The following is a 20711-nucleotide window of genomic DNA, read 5'->3' on the forward strand; positions in this document are numbered from 1 at the left end:
ATATCTACTTGTCAAATTTAATTTGTGATATATAACATTGTTGTATCTTCTGATAAAAAAAAAAGTACAATTTGATAAAAACAAACCTAATCACCAAATACAGCTTGCAGGAATTTATTTCCTCATGAAACCTAGAGAAACTTTAAACTATGTCTCATTGCATATTGAATTATTTTAGCAAGCAGTCCAATTAGAAAAAATAGCACGCTTTTAACTTCAAATTCGAAAGCAAATGAAGGCTTTGAATTTATATCGTTCTGCGTACACGTCACACCTTTATCAATGGATTTTCTAAGATCCATCAATTACGCTCCCAATCACAGTTTCTATAATATCTCGGACCTATATATATACTTTCTTTTTAGTTACTTTTTGGTACTATAACTGTTTTCATATCTTGTTTAACACTACCATCCGGTCACGGCTATTGTAGGAATGAAATGGCCGAGCCTTTCTGTTTCCAAGTTAACTATGTATTACATTCTGCATCATTCGCTTTCTTGTTTTGTCCTTCGACCTGATACAAGCGGCAAATATATGCATAATATACACGACATCATTCGACCAAGATCGGACAACGACTCCGCGAAAACGTTTTCTCTTCTGGTAAAGTTGTACATAAATTTCTTGCACCAATTCATCATCACTGTTTGCTACAATATTAGCGTAGCGTTCGAATTATCTAAACAACTGTGGGTTACGTAGTTAGCATCGCTGTTCGTATTAGAATGGACAAACAAGGATTTCGAGCTATCTAACTTAACGTATCTATGAGGTTTGTAGTATTTCTAAATAGATATGTTTATGCAATATAACTATATAATATTTCACAGCGTTAGCGTTATAATGCATGCCGATAAAACCAACTTAACGCCCTAGAAAATTGGTTCTCCAAAGGTCATAATTCGAAACACACAAACACAACGCCACAATATGATTTCTTCAAAATGTAAAGACATAGTGTTATCCTTATGACAATACGAAAACATACTATTTAATGTGTACATGCAGGCTACGCAGCGGTCTGTATGGAGCAAATCGACCTCGTTCAAGGCGTACGAACAGGCCGACTATGTGTTCTTTGACTAATTAGATGTGGACTTCAATTATAGACTAAACATATTTAGCACGACAAATTCCCTGAAGCAGCTGTGGACATCCGTGCAATAGATGCATACTTCAAAAGGTTTTTAATATTTGACCGTGCCTTTTTATCACGTCTGTACGCCTCTTTCTAGGCAAAATTTATATATACGCCGCGTATATACTGTCAAAAAATAAATAAATATCTGGCATGTATATGTGTATAGCAGATAAATTACCGGGTTATTAATCTTTATACATAAAGTAAGAGCGAAAAAACGCAGCAATTGAACGAGATAAAGGATGTGCTTCGTACCAACTTATCCCGTGTACGATTCGTCTGCGGGGTATATTCTACCAGATTTTATGTCGACTGCGTTAAGTCGTTTCTGACCTCTTGTTGATTGTAACAAAGTTAGCTTGTCTAAATATGCGGGCAGTAAAAAGCAGTTCTAAAATTTATTTTTTGGGCTGACATGTCGAGCAATGGAAAGAAAACGAAATGCTCGCAACTTGTATTGTCCAATTAAGCTGAACTGATGTCTGTTCCTTGCGCCTTCCAGTTTCAGTTTGCCAAGTGTCCAAACAGACCTAATTGATCAACGGTATCGTTCAAGTAAAAGACCTTTGATTATCCTACAGACAAGCGGCTTTTTTAACGATATCCCTCTATGTCTCTATTATCAGGGTAGATATTCGTTCTGGTAAACTTTGTCTAAGTCATTCGTCGATGACGTCTTCATTTTAGTGAACTTGCGTTGCTTCTCGTTGACCAGAAAAAGAAGTATCTATTCGAGAAGATCTTCTGCTTCTTCTTCCATACGTTGACGGGCAGCTGTGATGCGGACCTTGAATTGAAACGCGAAGTAGCTAACAACCGATACCTGTGAAAATTACAAAATTATGCACACTTAATTCACACTTTTTTTTACCTTTGAACTTAGGGTCGCTTTTCCCTGAATCAATAAGAACTCTAGATTTCATTTTTTCCTTTAAATCCCGCTAGTGACACATAAATGTTATACAATTTATGTGAAAAAAAAAGAAACAGTTTTTTAAATCAGTCTCTAATTATCACCGTTCCGTGGCTGGGGTACCGTTACGTCAATAGGAATTATCCTTATAGTACGCCTTAGTGATATCGGACGGTAATTTTGAACTATCTATGAATCGTCGTGAGTTGTACCATAATGAAAAGCCACGAAAGCCAATAGTAGCCAAACCCGAACGCTGTCATTTTATAATCGAATCGTCTGAGGAGAGCGGTAGCTCGTGTCTGAACACAATCGCCAACAGGCGCGTCATAGTCGCATGGCCTAATTACCGTCCCTGAAAACCGAAAGCAAAGAAATTACATAATAGATGACAATGCGTTTTTCAAATTCCTGTCTAATCTAATAATCACAAATTCCTGAAGTCTTTAGTTTATACACGATTTAGTTCTACCATTCTGACTTCATTACATGCGTAGTTTAAAATAACCGAACAAGAAACGAAATTTACCGAGATTTTGCATTTGAATAAGCTTCAGTGCAATTGTTTCTAAAATATTGCAAAAGTACGGACTATAAAACCGTTGCAAAAAGAAGAAATCTGTTAGTATTCAATTATACTAACATCAGATAAAAAAACTCTGTACAGAATATCAGCACACCATTTAGCTGCTGTAAGTCATATCATACCACCGTAAATATAGTGCTGGTTGCCGAACGAAGTGTACTCGGGGGACACTGAGTAGATCAGAATCTGAAGACCAAACACGCACAGGATAAGTACAGACGAAAGCATAACAAGAGCCTGGGGTACAGTCCTTCCACGCCGGATTGAGTATGCTCGGAAACACAACGCGCAAACTCCAAAACGTTGCAACGCATAAGTGCAACACACGAACAAGTAGCAAACCATTGTCACGAATAGAATATAATCCAGTGGATAGATCTGCTCAGTAACAAATGGAACAAAATACGTTATGCAAATCATCAGTATTATTATCATCGTAATTACCGTTAATATTGCTATATGTATGATTCGTTTCGAAATAGATAAGTGGCAATATCTAAATAAACTATTGATTCATAAACTGATTTTGTTTTTGATTCCCTGTTTTGCTAGGATAAGTACATATCATGACGGATTTGCTATAGCAATATTATTCCTGAATCAAAAAGATGACCGATTTAGATACGGACCTGTTGACATTGAAGAAGTACGTAATCGATCGGGTTTGGTAAATTTTGTTTTTTTGGGATATACCCAGAATCGACGCTTGAGTTCAACACTTTGTCAACGTTAGATAGCAGTAATGAGATAAGGACCAGGAACGATAATAAGAGGCCTCCAAGGCCGAGTATTATTTGGACAGTCCGAATCGGAGTACGCAGGCGGTAATACCAAGTTGATTGAAATTCTTGTAGATTTCTGTAAATGAACAACATTATAGAACGATGGATTAGTTACTAGCTTCGTTACTACATGCCGAAAAATTATTCCAATAGAATTATACATATATGATATGATAAATTGGAAATTGATCCGAAAGTAAAGCAAATCGATCAACTATATGAATGCAAGTAATACTATTTACGTTATAATGTGTGTCTATAAATGTTTGTTCCGATTTTAACATGCCTCTCATGCCGCATACTGTCGGCCTCTTGTTGTTGCAGCACTGTCAGAACTTGGTAATCTTCCTGTCCTGCATTGCCCATTTGTGCACGTGCTCTAAGTAGAGAAATTCGTGCTTTAAGGTTCTCAAGATGCTCTTGAATGGCAGCGCGCTCCCGGGCAGCGGATGCCAGTCCACGTATCAAGGACAGTGGGAATGCCATCATTCCTAATCCCTTTAAACAAACAGGAAAACGGCAGTAAGCTTCCTAAGCATATTACGCATTTCGCATTGAAAAACCTTACCTAGCTGAGTAAAAATTATACGCGTTCCAACTCGTTCTTTTCTATTAGCAATCGCTAATGTATACACTATTCCGATTTGTGAGTAATACCTTCAGCCGAACTATCAATCTCGCCAAAGTTCCATGTAAACTAGCCAAATTTATTTTGCGTAGCTTCACTGATATCTTTGGTTCGTAATGAACGTTTAACCACTAGTTGTGTAATTATTGTTGAAAGGGTAAATTTTCAATCTAAGACATAAAAACCGTCAGTATGAATATGCGATACATACAAGATACATCACTAACATGCACATGCCGACGACCGACACAAATGAGAAAGCGAAACCGAACATGTCCTTCTTTTTGTTCTCCTTGAACTCGCGAATGAGCCACTCCCATTCCGTAGAGTTGTCATTTGGCTCTCGCATTGGAATCACCGCACCTATTTAGTGACGAAGGGAACAATTTCGATAAGATACAGTTAGTGTTGTGCTTATTAATCAACCCGTCAAGCTAAGCACGAGTTGCGCTAGATCCCGTTAACTGAGTGCTAGGAAGTGTTCCATGTGGTTGAGAATGTGGGCGGCGATGTAGTTTTTCGAGTACCAAAAATTATAACGAATAAATGATACACACCAACTGTGAGCATAACTCCGAAAGCCAGCGGGAACACCAACGTGAACAAAATCGCTCGTCCAATTCGAGATCCAACAGATGCTTCAAGAAGTAGATTTGCTGAATCTTCTGAATAGAAATAGACAAACGGCAATATCACGAAGAGGTGGACCAATACGATCGAGTAGAACACTGTCGAAAGTAAGAACAACATTAGAAAAAAATGGACGTCAAATAAACATCACTTGCAAGATAATCATTTATGCAAACAGCAAGTTGAACATACACACACAAATCGTCCAAAAGATGTTCACAGTATTTACCTCAATCCAGTTCTCAGCAAAAAATCAGGTAATTAATAAATAAACATCAGCAAACCGTTACTGAGGCGCTGTGAGGCAAGTTCGTGCGTACCGAAATAGGTATCCTCAAGTGTGTCTTCTACATCCTGTAACAGGCTGCCGTTCTTAGCCCAGTCAGCCCAGGTTCCATTGGGTAATTTGGCATAGGAGGCGAAAAACACGTCCAGAGGGATGAGTAGCATGGTCAACAACGAGAACGTCAGACCGGAAATGATTGCGACGTGTGAGGCCCAGTTACTTCGAATGGTGCATGCATATCGGCGTGTGTAGAACCATGCCATACATATCGTGAACTAATGGAACAGAAAGAGAGTAGCTTAATACTACAAGTCCGTCCTTGGCGACCTTGCATTTAGCATATTCTACACGAAACGAAGCACTGGTCAGCGAGTTTAATTTGTGAGTAGGATTATTGTCAATAACTACTGATGTTTTATTTGTGTGTGACGCCTGATGAGGCGCTACAACATGCCTAGTCTAACAGTAGTTTACCTGTTCAGATTTTAAATATCTCAAGTGCCGTTTATTAAACACATTTAGAAAACCCTTAGTGAAATATGTTGTATTTGTTGTGAATGAATCATCAATTGCATGATCAATGAATGTGTCGAGTCTGTTTACCATCTTTTTTGAAATTAAAGAAGCACTACCCATGAAGATCTCTCTGAAAAGTGTCCTCGAACCAAGAGTTATAAGCACCGAAAGACGTACTATTCGGACTGATTTAAGTGGTGCCTAGTTTTAATCCAAAAGGACCACTTCGAACAAGGTTAGATTAAATACTTGTACATCTGGGTTACTCAGGAAATTATTGGCCGCATTCTCGGTTTTCAAACAAAACAATTACCTCCCAACAACTTGACGGTTTTATTAATATTTATGTGATATGATTATATCGTGTAAAATGAACCGAACCTAATAGGTTTTTTGGTCCTTGGCCGGGGCGCCTCACAGCTTCCGGTTGAGTCTCTTGAACGCTGTTACAGCAGTTACAAGATGCGTGCACTCGGTCTCGTAGCCGTGCAACGTACATGTATTCCTTTGATATTGTTTGGCATATGGCAGCATTTTTTTTACAAGAGATATTTTTCTACCGAGTCAGGTCTTTAGCGATCTGATTTCTACAAGCATAGCCGTCATATTCGCTATATAGATAGATATTTTCTTGCTGGACAGGCTTGTGAAAAAAACGTTCTGGACTGATATCCAAATTCGTACACGCTACCTACGCCAAGCCGATGTCGCCTCAGCCGTCGCCGGGACAGGAAACTACACTCGGACCGAAGGCCCGATATTGCTTGGATCATAGCTCAATGTAAGGTCCGTTGCCCCGTCTTCAAAACCACTAGAAACTTAACAACCTTTACCGCTTCAAACTCTTTCTTGTAGTGACTACCTAATTTAACGAAAATTTTAGCTTCCACCCTTAAATACGCAGCAGGAATTCCTTTCTGCTTCCAATCAAATAAGGAAATTAATTATAATGATCTTGTACGTATGTAGATGATAAACAAATCAACTGTAAGCTTATCAGGCAAAAGTACCCAAGAAATGTCCTCTAAAAGATCAGATCGCATGCGCATGCGATTTTAAAGACGTCTACAATGGTATCTTTGATTATTTGTTCGCCGTCATTGTCGTCAGGAGCCCATTATATTGCTTCACAACAAATGTCAGTGAATGAACGTAAAGAAATAACTGAAAAGCAAAGTAACACAGTTGCTATCTTAGGTCCTACGTATCGATGACTAATTTTGATTATTTTTGATTGTTTGGTACCGGCCATTTTTATCAGGCGTCTTCGTCATTTAAGGCCTCTTGTGAATTGCAAGAAGAACGAAAAGACACAGCTTAAAACGGCCGCTTGAATAAACCTAACAGCAAATTGGATATTTACATACAAATACAAATAGAAGGGTGGGTACAAAATAAGATCGAGTTAAAGATCGTATTAGTGCATTGCTGATTACTGGGGATATGACATCAATGTTTTCAAATGATAGAGTTGCAACGATATGTACATACTATTGGTAAAAAAATTATTACGATCTAGGTTCGGTGCGTAAGAGTTACACAACGAATATTTGAAGTATGTGATGAATGATTCGCTTTTTGAAATGCCACTTTTTTAGGCTCCGTTCTATCTATCATTGCTTGATCTTCCCAATACAATCTCTGTCATCACTTAGTTTTCTCCGCCAGTTTCTCTTCTGCGTTTTCTTTATATAAAGCCAAAACAGGTAAAACTAGCCTGAATAGACTGACGTATCTAAATGCTTACCGCTGCAGTAAGTATTAGCGGTATATAACCGCTAAAAACAACGATGAGGGTCCAATTACGTGCCATCTTCGCGCTGGGGCGAATTTGGTAGAATCGTCGTCAGCTAGTCCACCAGTTATCGTGCGACAGGCAAAAGTCCCTAAAATAATTTTATAAAATCCTTGCGTCTGCGCAATAGGAGTTGTCTTCAGCTTCACTCGTCAATCGCTCTCATGTGGGTAAAGTAAAACATATGCAATCGTTTCGGCCTTGGGGAGAGGAGAGGATATCGTCTGCGATAGATGGACGATACTTACCATGTCGGCCACTGTGTATTCTGCTTTTTTGTTGTTTGAGTTCAACTGGCAGGTTGGTGTGTGTTGATATGAAGTATGAAATTATACAATTGAATTCTTCACAGCATTGTGCTTATCAAAGGGCCATAAGATCTGAGTCACGTAACTGTAAATATGTTAATTTTGTGAATCATTGCGTTTTAATAAATCATTCAGTTGAAAATCGAGTAGGTTTATTAACCTGGTCTATATGTGGACGATATGTTTGAGACTGTAGTTACGCCGATATTACTGGCGGTACCCGGATGACGCGGGCGCACTCTCGTTGCATACACGACATCAAAGCCAAAATTTTGCTCAGCGAATATTGAGTTAACTTGAAGCATTTATTATCAATGCATATATCTTGCAAGTAATTTTCTAAGCTAACTGACTTATTTTTATTTCGTTCCAGCACCCGGAAGTTGACAGCAAAGAAAATTTGTTTGGATGTTAGCAGTGGTTGGATCTGTTTATTGTGCTAGATTGAACGTTGTGAGGCAAGTTTGTTTTTAATGTTTTGACCAAAACGTGAATCGCATTATACAGAAATTGCATCAATCTACAGCCGTTGCTGGCGGAATTCATTTGTAAGTTACTTATGAGTCGAATTAAATGTGGTTTTGTATTCTAGATGGTGTAAAACGTACTGAAATTGTTTCCGGTGGTGAGTCAATCAGGTGGAAGTTGTCCGAAGTGTGGGATAAACGACACCAAATGCCAAAGGCGCGAGATTTGTTCAGTATTGTTGAAGTCGCGCGCAAACCTCTCTCTTTCTACAAGAACAAGCGAGTAATATCGAAGAAGTCGTAAAAATCGAAGATATGTTGATTTGTTATGGTGTCGTGTGGGAGCGGACTGCACCTTAAAATATATGGTTAACACGTTCTCATTATGTTTATTTCTCAATTATTAATACAATTTAAATTCGAACGTCTTAAAAACGCAAAGCAATCTTGGATTGATTTTTCATAGCAGACGTTGTAGATAATTATAAGAAGTGGTAGATACTACATCTTTGACCCAAGTTGCGTCTGCAGAGGTTCAGATTCAATTTTATCTCGAGCTTCTTTCATCTGGAATTAACAGGCTTCCCCTCAAAGATAAATGGGCATTCATCAGTTTATCACGCATTTTTACGTTCTAGTCTTCGCTCAACGTAGCCACTCCGTGCATTGTGTCATATTAAGTATGCCATTAATGTTGTTTCAAATAACTTTGTTCTTTATCCAGACAAGTGTATGTACTTGCCATTGGCAAGATCTTGAGGCGGCAATGTCTGCGGTCTTTATTGATACAGGGCTTAGCCGTCAAATCAGCGCGTCGACGGCAACATTTGCAGCTTACTTTCTGTAATCTGCATCAGCGCGACAATTACTCAATTTGCTCTCCTTTGATTACCATTGTCATAATGTCGATTACAATAATTGACCCGGACTCCGTCGTAATTAGCGATTGCAGAACGAGACGTTAAACATTTTTTTTCACAAAAACAAGATATAAGCAGCAAGGTTCAAACATTCTACGGCAGTCAATCCATGACTTGTACATTTCGCAATCTGAACTGAATTTCTACCCAAACTTAGGCGCCCTTCAAATAGGAATAAAATACACCGATAAATTCTCCCCAGTAATTTCGGTACCTATTACAATACCGCTATGCGAAATCAAGTGACAAGAAAGTGGACACTAGATCTGTGCGATAACAAAATTCTGCACTTGAAGTCTATAAGGAAGTTTTCTATACGCCTATTACAGTTCAAGTAGACTTCAAAAGGCGGAAGTTGCGCGGTTCCGCCTAAGACTGAAAAATGAAAGCATGGCCTTGTAGGACAGTCTAATATAATTGCGAATTGAATTTCGTCTGTATATACAAGTACGCCTGGTAGAACAACACCTTCATCTATAGTAACGGCCCCACTAATTAGGCATAAAATGACAATAGACGTACATTTTTTAGGTATCTCATATATTTCTTCAAACAAATCTGGTGTGTTACATGAAAACAGTAAGTTCAGTGACCAGACTTCAAACTATACACGATTTTGCTAATGATATGTTACCGAATGATTCTTATAATGTGTTTTTTGAATCTTCCAATTCAAATACAGGTCCAAGATTGGGGACCATCTGGAAATGAGTGGAAGTGGCGCGTCAAACATCGGCGGAGGAAGCGGCGATGGAATTCGCAGCTGCTGCATACCTGGATGTTGTTCCAGAGGCTTCAAGGATGGCGAAAAGCTCTGTCTGTTCCCAAATGCGGCTGATAGACGACTTGCTTGGATTGAACGAATTCGGTATGGAAAAATTTGCTTGCATTGTGTTAAAGGTTGTTCGTAGTCTACTCGGTAATAACTGGGTGTCAGGGTCTGCGGTTCGGGATTTCTTGCGTGCTGAGCGTGCTCTGTCCAATATCAAGTTTCTGCGGAATTTGCTAGCATTTGCTTGTCAAGTACAAAAGGTACGCACCATAGGGTTGACCAAGGTCAAAATATATTTCCTATCACCTATTCGTTGGTAGTTTATATTTTATTTAACATGAGTTAATCTTCAATTCTGTCCGTTAGGGCTAGCGGTCTGGTGGAGCCGACTTGGATGCCCACTGCTTCGACTTTCGTTTGTCAAGCTCACTTTGACAAAACATGCTTCATCCGGAATGTACCTAACGGACCACTTAAAATGGCCAAAACAACCGTGCCAAGCATATTCAACGTTGATAACAGCAATTCAACACCCGCGAATGTTAAGACATCAGGAAAGGTTGGTTCATCAGTGATAGAAGTGTGACGACTGCAAAATTTTGTAAAACAGCAGTACAAACACAAATATATCAGTGTCCGTAGTAGTGTGATTCGGTAACGCACTTTATTCAAATGGCAGCTATTATGGCCATTGTAAAACTGTAAGCTTGAGCCGGTCTCGGGAAAATAAGCTTTTTTTTGACCATTTGAACTGACCAAAACATTATGAAACATGGTTTCTCAAAACTATAAGCTTTGTTGTGTAACAATATAATTTGATATATGATTGTTAGTTGCAGCCAACCGTGTCAATCATTCAGACACGCCGCGCAGCTGGTATTACGCCGAAACCACGAGTCATGTTTGAAGCTGACCCGACTCCAGCAACTCGACGGCCTCGGGAAATTCCCTCAGCGGGACACACATTCAAGCCTGTCATTGCTAGAGCAACGACGGGACCGGCAGCAGTAACTGAGTTCAATTCCATCTCAACTGTTCGTACGTATGGGGCTGAAGTCTCAAAGTGGACGTTCGCCTATTTGCTGTTTATTCAGAGGAATTTTCATACACAGGATTCCTTTTACCTCTAATAATTGTTCTTCCAAGCAGATTAAAAGCAATCTAGCAACATGAAAAGTAGTTGTGCGAATTACCTGAATTTAGATTATTATACATTTGCCGTATTTGTTTTTTTAACAACGCATATTTCTCGAATTGAGAAAGGCTATGGGTTTGAGAGCTACTATTAACTCATTATTGCTTCTTATTCAATCATTCATCATTGTTGTCTGTGGATTATTACCATAGTTTACACATTCGTCAGCTAAAGTGAATCACATCAAGTATTTCAAACTATACTTTACTGCTATTCCATGCATAACAGAAAGTGGCTTTCCACCACCAAAGACCACATCTGTGGTCGTTATTGCCACAGACCATAAAGCCACTGGAGTAAAACGGATTCTTCCACTGACAAATCATCCGCCACCAACGAAGAAGGGCGCGTTACTAGTTCATTGTTCAAATTGTGCACAACTGCAAGAGAAGCTAAACCAAAAGAGCGGCGTCATCCGCGAGCTCGAAGTGAGCATCAGTGACCTCAAGCAAGAATTGTCAAAGTTAGACAACACTCGTGAGGCAGCCACGAGCAAGATTGACAGGCTTAAGGAAAGCCTCAAGGATATCTACACCGAACATCAGTTGGCAAGATTATCCGATGGAACGACACGAGGACGCCCATGGGACATGGAGACAGTTCGCAGAGCGGCTAAACTGGTACTCGCTTGCGGACGAACCGGCTATCAAGAGATACTCAATCAGGGACAACCATTTCCATCGCTAAAGACTTTGAACAGGTGCTGTAGTTAACAGCTGTCCATGAGTTTATTATGAGAAATATTACATCAAGGAACTATCTATTTTTAATTTTCATAGAAGTGTGCTTAGAATACGAATAGATTTAGCGTTTTTATAATAGATCGACAAAAGTTTAAAACCCTATAATTAAAGAGAGTGATTATTGAATCACCCGAAAACGGTGTCAAACTATTGATTACCGACAGCAATTTGATCTCGAAATATTCTTGACGTTATTTTGTTAACTTTAAGGTTACTCTATAAACGTCGATATCTACCGTCAACGTTGGACAATCCTGAGCCATCAATTGCGGAAGAACTCAATGAGGAAATGTCAAACACTGATCCAGAAGAGGAGAGCGATGGTAGCACTGAGGAAATTGAGGAGAATTTAATTACCGTACGTATCTGTCGATATATATATATATATATATGAAAAAGGCAGGAATAAAATCTCAGCAAAATATTGGTTAATAGTGCTCCAGTATTGTTTTTATTATTTTCCAGTACGATATTACTCGCAGATAGTCTAGAAAATATCCGGCGAAAAATATTCCGAATACACAAACTTCGAGATCATCCATTATTAACTACCAACGCACCATTGATTTTTAGGGTGAAGAAGGCCGAATATTAAAAAAGAGTCGAAAAACTCGAAAGATGCGCAGTGTTATGCAAAAGTTCACTGAGGCAGCGCAGGCGCATGGCATACAAGGTAGGCTACAAAAGAAAAGTATGTACAAAACGCTAATATCGAAATACATTAAATGTTAACAAGAATTATCATTATAGTTGGACATCATTTGGAAACAATTGCTGCCGCCGGTGAGGAGACCACTATGCTGGAAGGAGTCGCCGTTGACGGCCTCAATGGTCAACTCTTGCAGTTGCATTCGATGGAACCAGGTCAGCAACAGCACGTTGCAGGTCAGGAAATCCCGCCAGGCGAAGAAGGAGCGCCTGATGGTTCGGCCGTTGCACTGGTCTCGCACTATGGCCAACTTACAGTCATACAGGTCAGATCCAAACAACAGTATTTTTCAAATCAATAGTTGACCTATTTTATATTGCCCTACACTTTTTTCACTAGTAACTTACTAACTGAATAAACATCTTTTTGCCTACATTATTATCTTCTAGGATCAAACAACAGCTGCACAAGCTATCACGGGCGCTGTAATTGAAGACATTTTGAGAGCGCAAAATCTGACTGCTGCAGAAGTCAAAGAGATCCGCGTGGAGGGCTCATATATCACCATTGTGAAACACAACGACGGGACACAAATTGATCAAGAACAGCACATGGAGCAGGTTTCTGATGGAGCATCTCACCATCATGTCTCAACTGAAGAAGCGCAACAGCTTATTGCCCAAGGCATTATGGAATAATTCAATTCCAATAAAGACTAGGTTATGAAATATTGTAACGAGATAAAATGTAGTAAAAATGAAGAGCTAAAGGGAACAAACATCTTTCAGCTTCGTTATATATATTTGGAAATTTATGGGCGACTAATTAAGAATCGAAGCAGACTACACAAACGATAACTGCGAATTGTGTTTGGATCTAAGATTATTTTATTTGAAAGCTGTTACTTTTGGTTCTAGATAAACGATTTATTTTACGATAAATAAGGCGATACACGCGTCTTTACTATACTTATTCATCGCAGAACTGCTTTATATATATATATATATATAATTATGATTAATGCTAAATGAATTCGACAATTTAAATCGAATTTGTTATCGATATAAGGATTAAAATAAAGGGTAAAAGGCTAAAAGAAAACATATTTAGTCACCTCTGTTGTGGTTTATCACCTCAACTGGCTATGATAATGAATAACCAATCACAGGATCTATTTTAGCAGATGTAGGAAGAGTCTTTACAGATTTTGTCTTTTAAATTTATTTTAAACAACACTTTAGTCTTCTGAGATACTTTTTTAGATTCCCATTCAAGGTCTGCCGATTGGTCAATTATTATTGTTTCACGGCGTTGTTAGTTATTATTCATTGGTGTTCTAAATGGCAATTTTGCCAAGCTACCCTAAGCAATCATTATAGCATCAAACACGACCGCGATTGAGGAAACCTGGCCCAGTTAACACCACAGATACGAATTGATTTAGTAAAAGCTAACGTCGGTTTATTGCGTTGTGTATGCATCGGCTAGGTTATGAAGGGCTAAACCACTCCGAGGAGAGCGAAGGTCTTACTGGAGATCTCTTGTTTACGACTATTGTCTATATGTTTCGGCGTTAGTTAATGTTATTCAACTTGGCTCTAGTGTCTTTAGTGTATTCGTTACTAATGAAATATTACTGTGTAATAATACATTGATGAAGAGAACTAGGCAGCAATGCAGGAGACTGGCCATTCTATAGACTTTGCTTATATCGAGTTATATGTAAGAGTCCTTTGCCTCACGGACAAATTTGATTTGCAAGATTTTATTACTCCGTGAATAAGCTCATATCAATAAAAAATGATGTTTTTTTGTGTTTTACGTCCAGTATTTATGCCAATAAGAATAACCTCAGGCGGCTAGCTTCCAGCATAAAATTTGTCTACTCAGGCGGCTCGAACCTAGACTACCACGTATTCCTATATCTAGAAGGCGAACACGTCCTCTCCTGTGCCATCACGAGAACTATCTACTAGTTTTACATCACTGCGGACGAAGAATACTCTTAAATGAAAACAAAATTTTGTAAGAGACCGAAAGATATCTTTGAAACAATGTTATATATGTATATTCATATAGAAATAATTTTCTTTGTAAAAATAAAGGTTATGTGAATATGGACTACTCATGAAATTTTAAGAATATAGTAGTATATAATAATATAGCCATAAGTAACTCTATTAGATAGCATAGCTGGCGTTATCACTTCGATGTTGTGGTTGTAAAAGCATTTCCATATCAACTTAAATCGTGGTTACAAGTAAAAATGCTTACTCTATTGTACAAGTACGGTGTCACTTACTTTAAGAACTAAGTCCACTCAGAATGAATTTTATTGACAAAACTATCCGCCAAGCCGAGTACAACAAGCAAAACACAATGTAAAACTGAACAAACTTTTTATTCCTTCGCGATGAATTGCATATTATATAGAAACAGCTAACGCTGATTATCAAAGATCACCACTGCTAAATCAAATTGAGTGACCATTATGAGATACTGTTCATCCATCTCAGATGCATGGGTTTGGCAATCTCTCTACCTTCCAATTTAACTCGCTCGAATTTCTTGTTTACCACTAATCTCTCTGGATCAACTTCAAAGTTTGAATGTTTTCTAAATTCACCCGAGTGGTTTAGGTAAGAATTTGTGTATACGCCGGGTGTTGGTAAGCCGTCGGGAAATGTAACCTGCCAAGAAAAACAAATGATTATTACCCTACAGTGCTAATAAGAAGACGCGTCCATCTGGAAAGCATAAACGGGTACGCGTCATAGGAACATGGAGATCGTCGAGAGCAATTAACTCAGCTGTAAAAGAAACTATTTCTAATTTATTGCAAATACTTCGCTGCAAAGCAATGAGACTCAGCTAATTTAGACAAATCTAAGCACAACCAAAGTAAACATTTTATGAAAACCAAAATAATTACAGTTACTAGGTTGAAAATAATGTATCTAACGGCGGGCACGAGCAAGGTTCATGTCTGCTTGCCTTTCAAATTTTAATATAATAAAATGGTTATCGTCCCATTACAATTTTTAACATACCGGCTTAACTCGAACAAGATGTTTGACTCGCCAAAGCATTCTACACATCTGTGGAGTGTTTTTTACTACAACGTACGTCCCGACCTGAAATGTATTAGAGATATTTGTCCGTCATAAAGAAAATCCACAATATACAATCTTGCATAGCGCATTTCATGTGCCACTATTAAATGCTTCACTGTCAGCCGAATAATAGATTTACGCAAAAAATCGCGACACATAAAATAACGACTTTGGAAACACAAGAGTCATAAAAACCTATGTAAGTCCTGAGCATACGTATGTCCCTCTGGCTAGTATAATCTTTGTCATCGATTTTCCCGCTGAGTCGTCCTATTCCTGCCATTTCGTACAGCCTAAACAGTGTACCAAGAAAATTGTCTTACCCCCTTTCGCATGTTCATTTTCTTTTCATGTTTGCTCTCTTCAAGGCCTAAAATGCGGACAATATCTTTCTCCCAATAGGGACGTAACGCCGAAGACTTTACGAGCTGCACAACGAACAGCTTCGATGGTTCTATCTTGTCAGCATTTGCTCGAATCTCACGAACCTAGAACAAACGTGTTTATCGTTTATACGGTGTTCTGCTAATTAAGTGAGCATATACAAAGAGGCTACTATATAATATAATATATAATTAACCCACCGATGCATTAAACCGTCGATATAAAAAAAGAACATAATGAGATAATGAATTATACGCTTCTTCGGTAATAAAAAGAGCTATCGTACGAGAAAAGTCTCGCTTTATTGATATGAATTCCTTTAATGGGTTCAAACCAGCGCCGTTCCAAACTTATCGTACAGGCTACCGAGCTTTAATTTGTTCAGCCAGAACCTATCCGAATAACATTATTATGACTCATCGATGTTTTTCGATTCAATAAGTTTTAATAAATCTCTTCAGTATCTTCATCACTTAACGTAATAAGTCCTTTACCACAGATTTAGCGTGCTTTATCTAAGTTGATTGATCAATCATAAGACATGTGTAGTTGCGTAAGTTGAAAATGACCAGAATATGTATATTCTCGCACGCTATTCTTCCGGACAGTATTTAGTGCATTTGCCCAAAGATGTTGCATAAAAAATGTAAGTATTCTGTATCGTCGTTAACGAAAAGCGCTTGCTCAGCGAAACCTCTCTATACAAAAGCCGTGATTTTCTTAGTTAGTTACACCATGTGTGTATTAACACGAAATTACTATACATTTAAATAAACTAGGAACGAACCTTATCAAAGATTTCATTTCTGGTGCGGGCAAAGGTATCAACGCTAATGTGTCGCCCTTGTGTCTGTACAACGTAGGCCATAAACCGACGAACAATATTCATTATGAACTATTTTAGCTCAACTTTAAGGTCTATGTAACTTGAACAAATAAGGATAGATAGCCTGAGCGAATGCGAGCTAAAACATAGCTAACTTAATCGTTCTTATGTGGCTCGCGCACCCACACGCATTCACCAGGCTGGAGTTGCTGTTTATATTGTTGTGCAGTGTGTTCCGAATATGAATGAATGAATTTAAAACTCGATAACGGGCGATTCAATCTACCTAAATATATATAGCTTTATACTTCCCCCAACACCGTCATGCCCAGTAAGATATTCGCTCGTTATAAATAAAGCTAAATAACGCATGACTAGAGCTAAATAGTAATAGGAATCTTTGACAATATAATCTCGTTGTATTATGTTGATCTAATTATCTAAATAAACGGCGTATTATTTTATTGACTATTTTTATATGAAACATGCCCATACACAAGTAGTAAATGTATAGACAAAGCAATACTGTCAAAGGACAAAGTACTTTCTAATATTTTTTTGAATTTGCGACTAACGAATAAGTGCATAATTTTATTGAATGACTGACTTTTAGGCATTTTTATTTTTAACAATTTGTATATTTGACTGTTTAAAATATTCGCGATGTTACAATTCTTCGAGTGAGAATAGCCAGCATCCTTGCTGGGGCCCTAATGAGCACGATGCTTTACAACCAATTTCAACATTTTGCAAAAAATAATCTGAGGATATTTCCACATACAAAAAGACTTCTTATGCATTCTTTTTGACTTTGATCTAATTCAAAATAGCTTCCTTCGCGCTGTATTATAAACGGATAGCAGGCTTCTTTAAAGACTAAGATAGCCTAAAAGAATTGCTTAGCGTCAGCTGAAGACCAAGGATTTCATGTATCGATACCCAGCCTTTCGTTGGAATTGAGATTCAATAGTTTAGGTCATTTGGGAAAACTTTTGGAATATGTACTAGTTGGAAAAAATAATTTAAAGAAATGCATTATAGTTGCCTTTGCAAATTATCTAATTATATATAAAGCAATACGCGTTATATTGTTTCGAGTATTAGAAAAAATAAGCATGGGCTCAAACACGTTTTAGAGCATCGGAAAAAGTGTTGAATCGGAAGATCCACGATTACAATTCACAAGTTTGAATTTTGACGATGTTTTAAGAATGAACACAAACGGCCTTTTGATGTTAATTTCGAAATTAACAACAGCAAATTAGATAGATCATATTTAATATGGTTCTGTACATCGCAATCTTATATCTTCTCAGTTAGAAAACTTCGAAAGAGTCTTTCCAAGTAACTAATTCTATTTAATGGTATATTCATCGGTGTCCAGAAATTGTGCTGATGCTATTTTTTAGATGCTTTGGCTACAAATGTTTTGTTTATAATAATATTTTGAATAAGCCCTATGTCCATCTGTGTCGATTTTAAATTTTATCGTAAATAAATATTAACTGAATTAGTTTTTTTAACTGATGGCCATCTTTTTAATTTAAAATATTCTGTTTAATCGAACTCAACAATATTTAAAATTACCCAACAAATACTGTTCCTCTGCTGAGACAAGCATCCGAGTTAGCGATCGCATTGTCATTCGGTCGCATTGTCCACCAAGGGGTGTTGATCGAGATTTTGGAAATGGTTGTTCACTGTATTTTTTCTTTGTTTTGTAAATTCATATTTGAATAGTGGCATTGACTTTAAAATAAAAAAAAAAAAAGAGGAACAATTGATTCCACAGAAGCCATACTGAACCAGATTCAATGTGCCAACCAGTAGTTGATAGCCTTTAAGGTATTTTTTATTCTTATTACATTTATATGTATATTTATGCTTGAATATACACTTTCAAAACACTGAGGATTGGGTACGGAATACGATTTTTGGGAAGAGTCAAGCTTTGCTGAATTTGTCATGAAGTTGCTAAATTCTCTGAACATTTTGTAACGGTACCACTGATCGCGGTTAAAGCTACTGTATTAAGTAGTTTTGCGTGTCGCGATGGTGTTTTTTGCGGTTGTACAATATTCAATATTAGTCTCACTAACTCCTGATTTGTAAGCGATGTCAACTGGCACTGCCGTCTTCTGTCCCATTTTTTATTGCAATAGCGATATCTTTTATAAAATGCAGTTCAGAGACGAAAACTAGCTTTCGCCTAAAAAACAAGCTCAGCTCCGGGTAACTTAAGCTGCGTCGAAATTTCACTGAAAATGTTCATTGTGTTAATTGGTATCCCCATATCTAAACACGTCAAATTAAGAACATGAATGAATGTCTTGAGTTTGCAAAAAAAGAATGCAAGATCCACCCAAAAATATTGTAACTATGCGGTTAATGAAACACATATTATATTGATTGATTTGATCAATCTAGTTTATCAAACGTTCTGTATATATATTTCGATGAAGTCTCTGCCGCGTGTCACAGTGAATGACTACAAAGCTCACTGACTACATTAACCTTGTTTTACGTATATTATCTACTATTAAGCAATGATGGTCTAATGAAATAGACAGGCTCCTGACGACGTCTAAATTTAGCACTGAGTTAAGAAATTGAAAATAAAAAGTTCACGCCCAAATCTGCGCATACAGTTTTCTTTTTAAAATAAGGGAAATTTACAGAAAGGCTTGAGAATAGCCGCTAAATTATGAGACACTTCGACCGGCAGAGTGGACCAATTCAGAAACACCTTGTAAGTTGCAGTCTCCACGCTGGTAAACAATAATGCATCAAGGCTACGTTTATTCAGATGATTGGCTCTAACAATCGATAATAATAATAACGAAACAAGCTTTCCATAAACTCACATATATTTACTCGTGTAGATGCTTTTAGCGGTCCCCTAGGGGGAACTTACATGATATTTTTTCATAGTCTAATATCCTTTAAGAAAATGCGTTGCTTTTTAGCCAGTGCCGCCAATACCTTAAAAAAGCATAAGGTTAGAGACAGCGAACTTAAACCTCACAAGATTTTTGCCATGCAAATAATTGGCGCAGCTGGAAGTAGCATAGATGGGGCCGACCAAAGCTAGGAGTCTTGGGGAAATTTTATAGAAACAATATGAATTTGAGTGATTGTTCATTATAACGGATTAAATAATGCTCCCGATAATTTTATCAGACCAGGCTTGTAGCAATGCTTTAAATCGAATTTACAGTAACTTTAGTTGTAAAAGAAAAAGAGCGTTTCGTAGTTATGGTTACGCTACCGGAATATACATAAAGTTATATGTTTAAAAACAATGATATTTATTCAACAACATAGATTCGAATCATATGGTCAGAGAAACTCCTTGTTACTATAATAGGTACCATTAATTTCACAGTGAAGCATAGGCAAACGCTTTCCAATCTGCTTTAACTGTATTCGGCGTGCTGTTTGGTCTAGTTTGGCGGTTTTTTGGTTCCTATTCAAAATCAAGAGAGATAGATCCACCAATCAATGTAGTTCACTACCAATAAAGGACACCATAACACGATTTACAATGACGATTAACAAAATAACACACCCAACCAGCAGAAAACGCACGATGAAGTTAACAGTGCCTTTTCTACTTGTGCCATATATAAATGCCGCTTTTTTGTAAGTTATACGAGTATACATCACTACGAGGACATAATTGTAAATGCGATTGCGCATAGTTACCTTCCTCAGTTCGTTCTGATGCTACTGAGTCCATTAATCTTAAATTTTTTTGCGCTTGCCTGCGGACGTCGTCCTTATTTCGAAGATTTATAGTGGCAAATTGAGATCGCATGGGCTGCTCCCACATCGTTTATTCAGTTTTTCTAATTTTTGGTCCCAATCTTTTGCATAATATTTGCTATAAAAGTATCTCGGTAACGCAAAGCTTTAAAGAATTTTACTACAGGAAAACTTTAACTGTTGTCTAGTACGACTAACTTTTCGTATCCTCCCCTTTTGGCCCCCGGCGTTTACGTTCTTTTGGATGCCAGAATTGCTAATTAAGAACTTGTCATTCCTGAAGTACTAA

At 37.7% G+C, this 20711-nt stretch overlaps 3 protein-coding genes across 3 annotated transcripts; 1 reads left to right on the forward strand and 2 right to left on the reverse strand.

Annotated features, from left to right (window-relative positions):
* Positions 1–90: 90 nt before the first annotated feature.
* On the reverse strand, positions 91–7490 carry LOC111270211 (lysosomal cobalamin transport escort protein LMBD1). Its single transcript, XM_022850300.2, has 9 exons — positions 7233–7490; positions 5004–5244; positions 4611–4781; positions 4265–4416; positions 3712–3923; positions 3273–3501; positions 2766–3021; positions 2270–2412; positions 91–1967 (listed from the first exon to the last, which is right to left on the reverse strand). Exons 1-9 carry the CDS (start codon positions 7296–7298, stop codon positions 1872–1874), a joined length of 1566 nt encoding a protein of 521 aa, XP_022706035.1. The 5' UTR covers positions 7299–7490; the 3' UTR covers positions 91–1871.
* A 732-nt stretch (positions 7491–8222) lies between these two features.
* On the forward strand, positions 8223–13447 carry LOC111270210 (uncharacterized). Its single transcript, XM_022850298.1, has 9 exons — positions 8223–8338; positions 9658–9843; positions 10114–10306; positions 10581–10785; positions 11171–11642; positions 11896–12043; positions 12259–12358; positions 12436–12659; positions 12784–13447. Exons 2-9 carry the CDS (start codon positions 9683–9685, stop codon positions 13030–13032), a joined length of 1752 nt encoding a protein of 583 aa, XP_022706033.1. The 5' UTR covers positions 8223–8338; positions 9658–9682; the 3' UTR covers positions 13033–13447.
* Positions 13448–14716: 1269 nt separating this feature from the next.
* mRpL30 (mitochondrial ribosomal protein L30) lies at positions 14717–16881 on the reverse strand. The gene is made up of 4 exons (XM_022850306.2): positions 16619–16881; positions 15771–15935; positions 15385–15468; positions 14717–15024 (listed from the first exon to the last, which is right to left on the reverse strand). The coding sequence occupies exons 1-4, from the start codon at positions 16718–16720 to the stop codon at positions 14824–14826; spliced, it is 552 nt and encodes a 183-aa protein (XP_022706041.1). The 5' UTR covers positions 16721–16881; the 3' UTR covers positions 14717–14823.
* Between the last annotated feature and the right edge of the window lie 3830 nt (positions 16882–20711).

The sequence above is a fragment of the Varroa jacobsoni genome, unplaced genomic scaffold, assembly GCF_002532875.2.
Source record: "Varroa jacobsoni isolate VJ856 unplaced genomic scaffold, vjacob_1.0 scaffold_1455, whole genome shotgun sequence".
In the NCBI taxonomy this organism is placed as follows: Eukaryota; Metazoa; Arthropoda; class Arachnida; order Mesostigmata; family Varroidae; genus Varroa; species Varroa jacobsoni.

Coding starts and splice junctions, on each gene's coding strand:
- LOC111270211 (XM_022850300.2), bottom strand. CDS start 7,298: ATGGCACGTAATTGGACCCTCATCGTTGTTTTTAGCGGTTATATACCG. Junction 4,417..4,610: donor CGGAGTTATGCTCACAGTTG/GTGTGTATCATT, acceptor GTCACTAAATAG/GTGCGGTGATTCCAATGCGA. Junction 2,413..2,765: donor CCAGCACTATATTTACGGTG/GTATGATATGAC, acceptor TTCGGTTTTCAG/GGACGGTAATTAGGCCATGC.
- mRpL30 (XM_022850306.2), bottom strand. CDS start 16,720: ATGAATATTGTTCGTCGGTTTATGGCCTACGTTGTACAGACACAAGGG. Junction 15,936..16,618: donor GAAATGAAATCTTTGATAAG/GTTCGTTCCTAG, acceptor CGTTTGTTCTAG/GTTCGTGAGATTCGAGCAAA. Junction 15,025..15,384: donor ATCTTGTTCGAGTTAAGCCG/GTATGTTAAAAA, acceptor TTTTCTTGGCAG/GTTACATTTCCCGACGGCTT.
- LOC111270210 (XM_022850298.1), top strand. CDS start 9,683: ATGAGTGGAAGTGGCGCGTCAAACATCGGCGGAGGAAGCGGCGATGGA. Junction 11,643..11,895: donor TCGCTAAAGACTTTGAACAG/GTGCTGTAGTTA, acceptor GTTAACTTTAAG/GTTACTCTATAAACGTCGAT. Junction 12,044..12,258: donor TTGAGGAGAATTTAATTACC/GTACGTATCTGT, acceptor ATTGATTTTTAG/GGTGAAGAAGGCCGAATATT.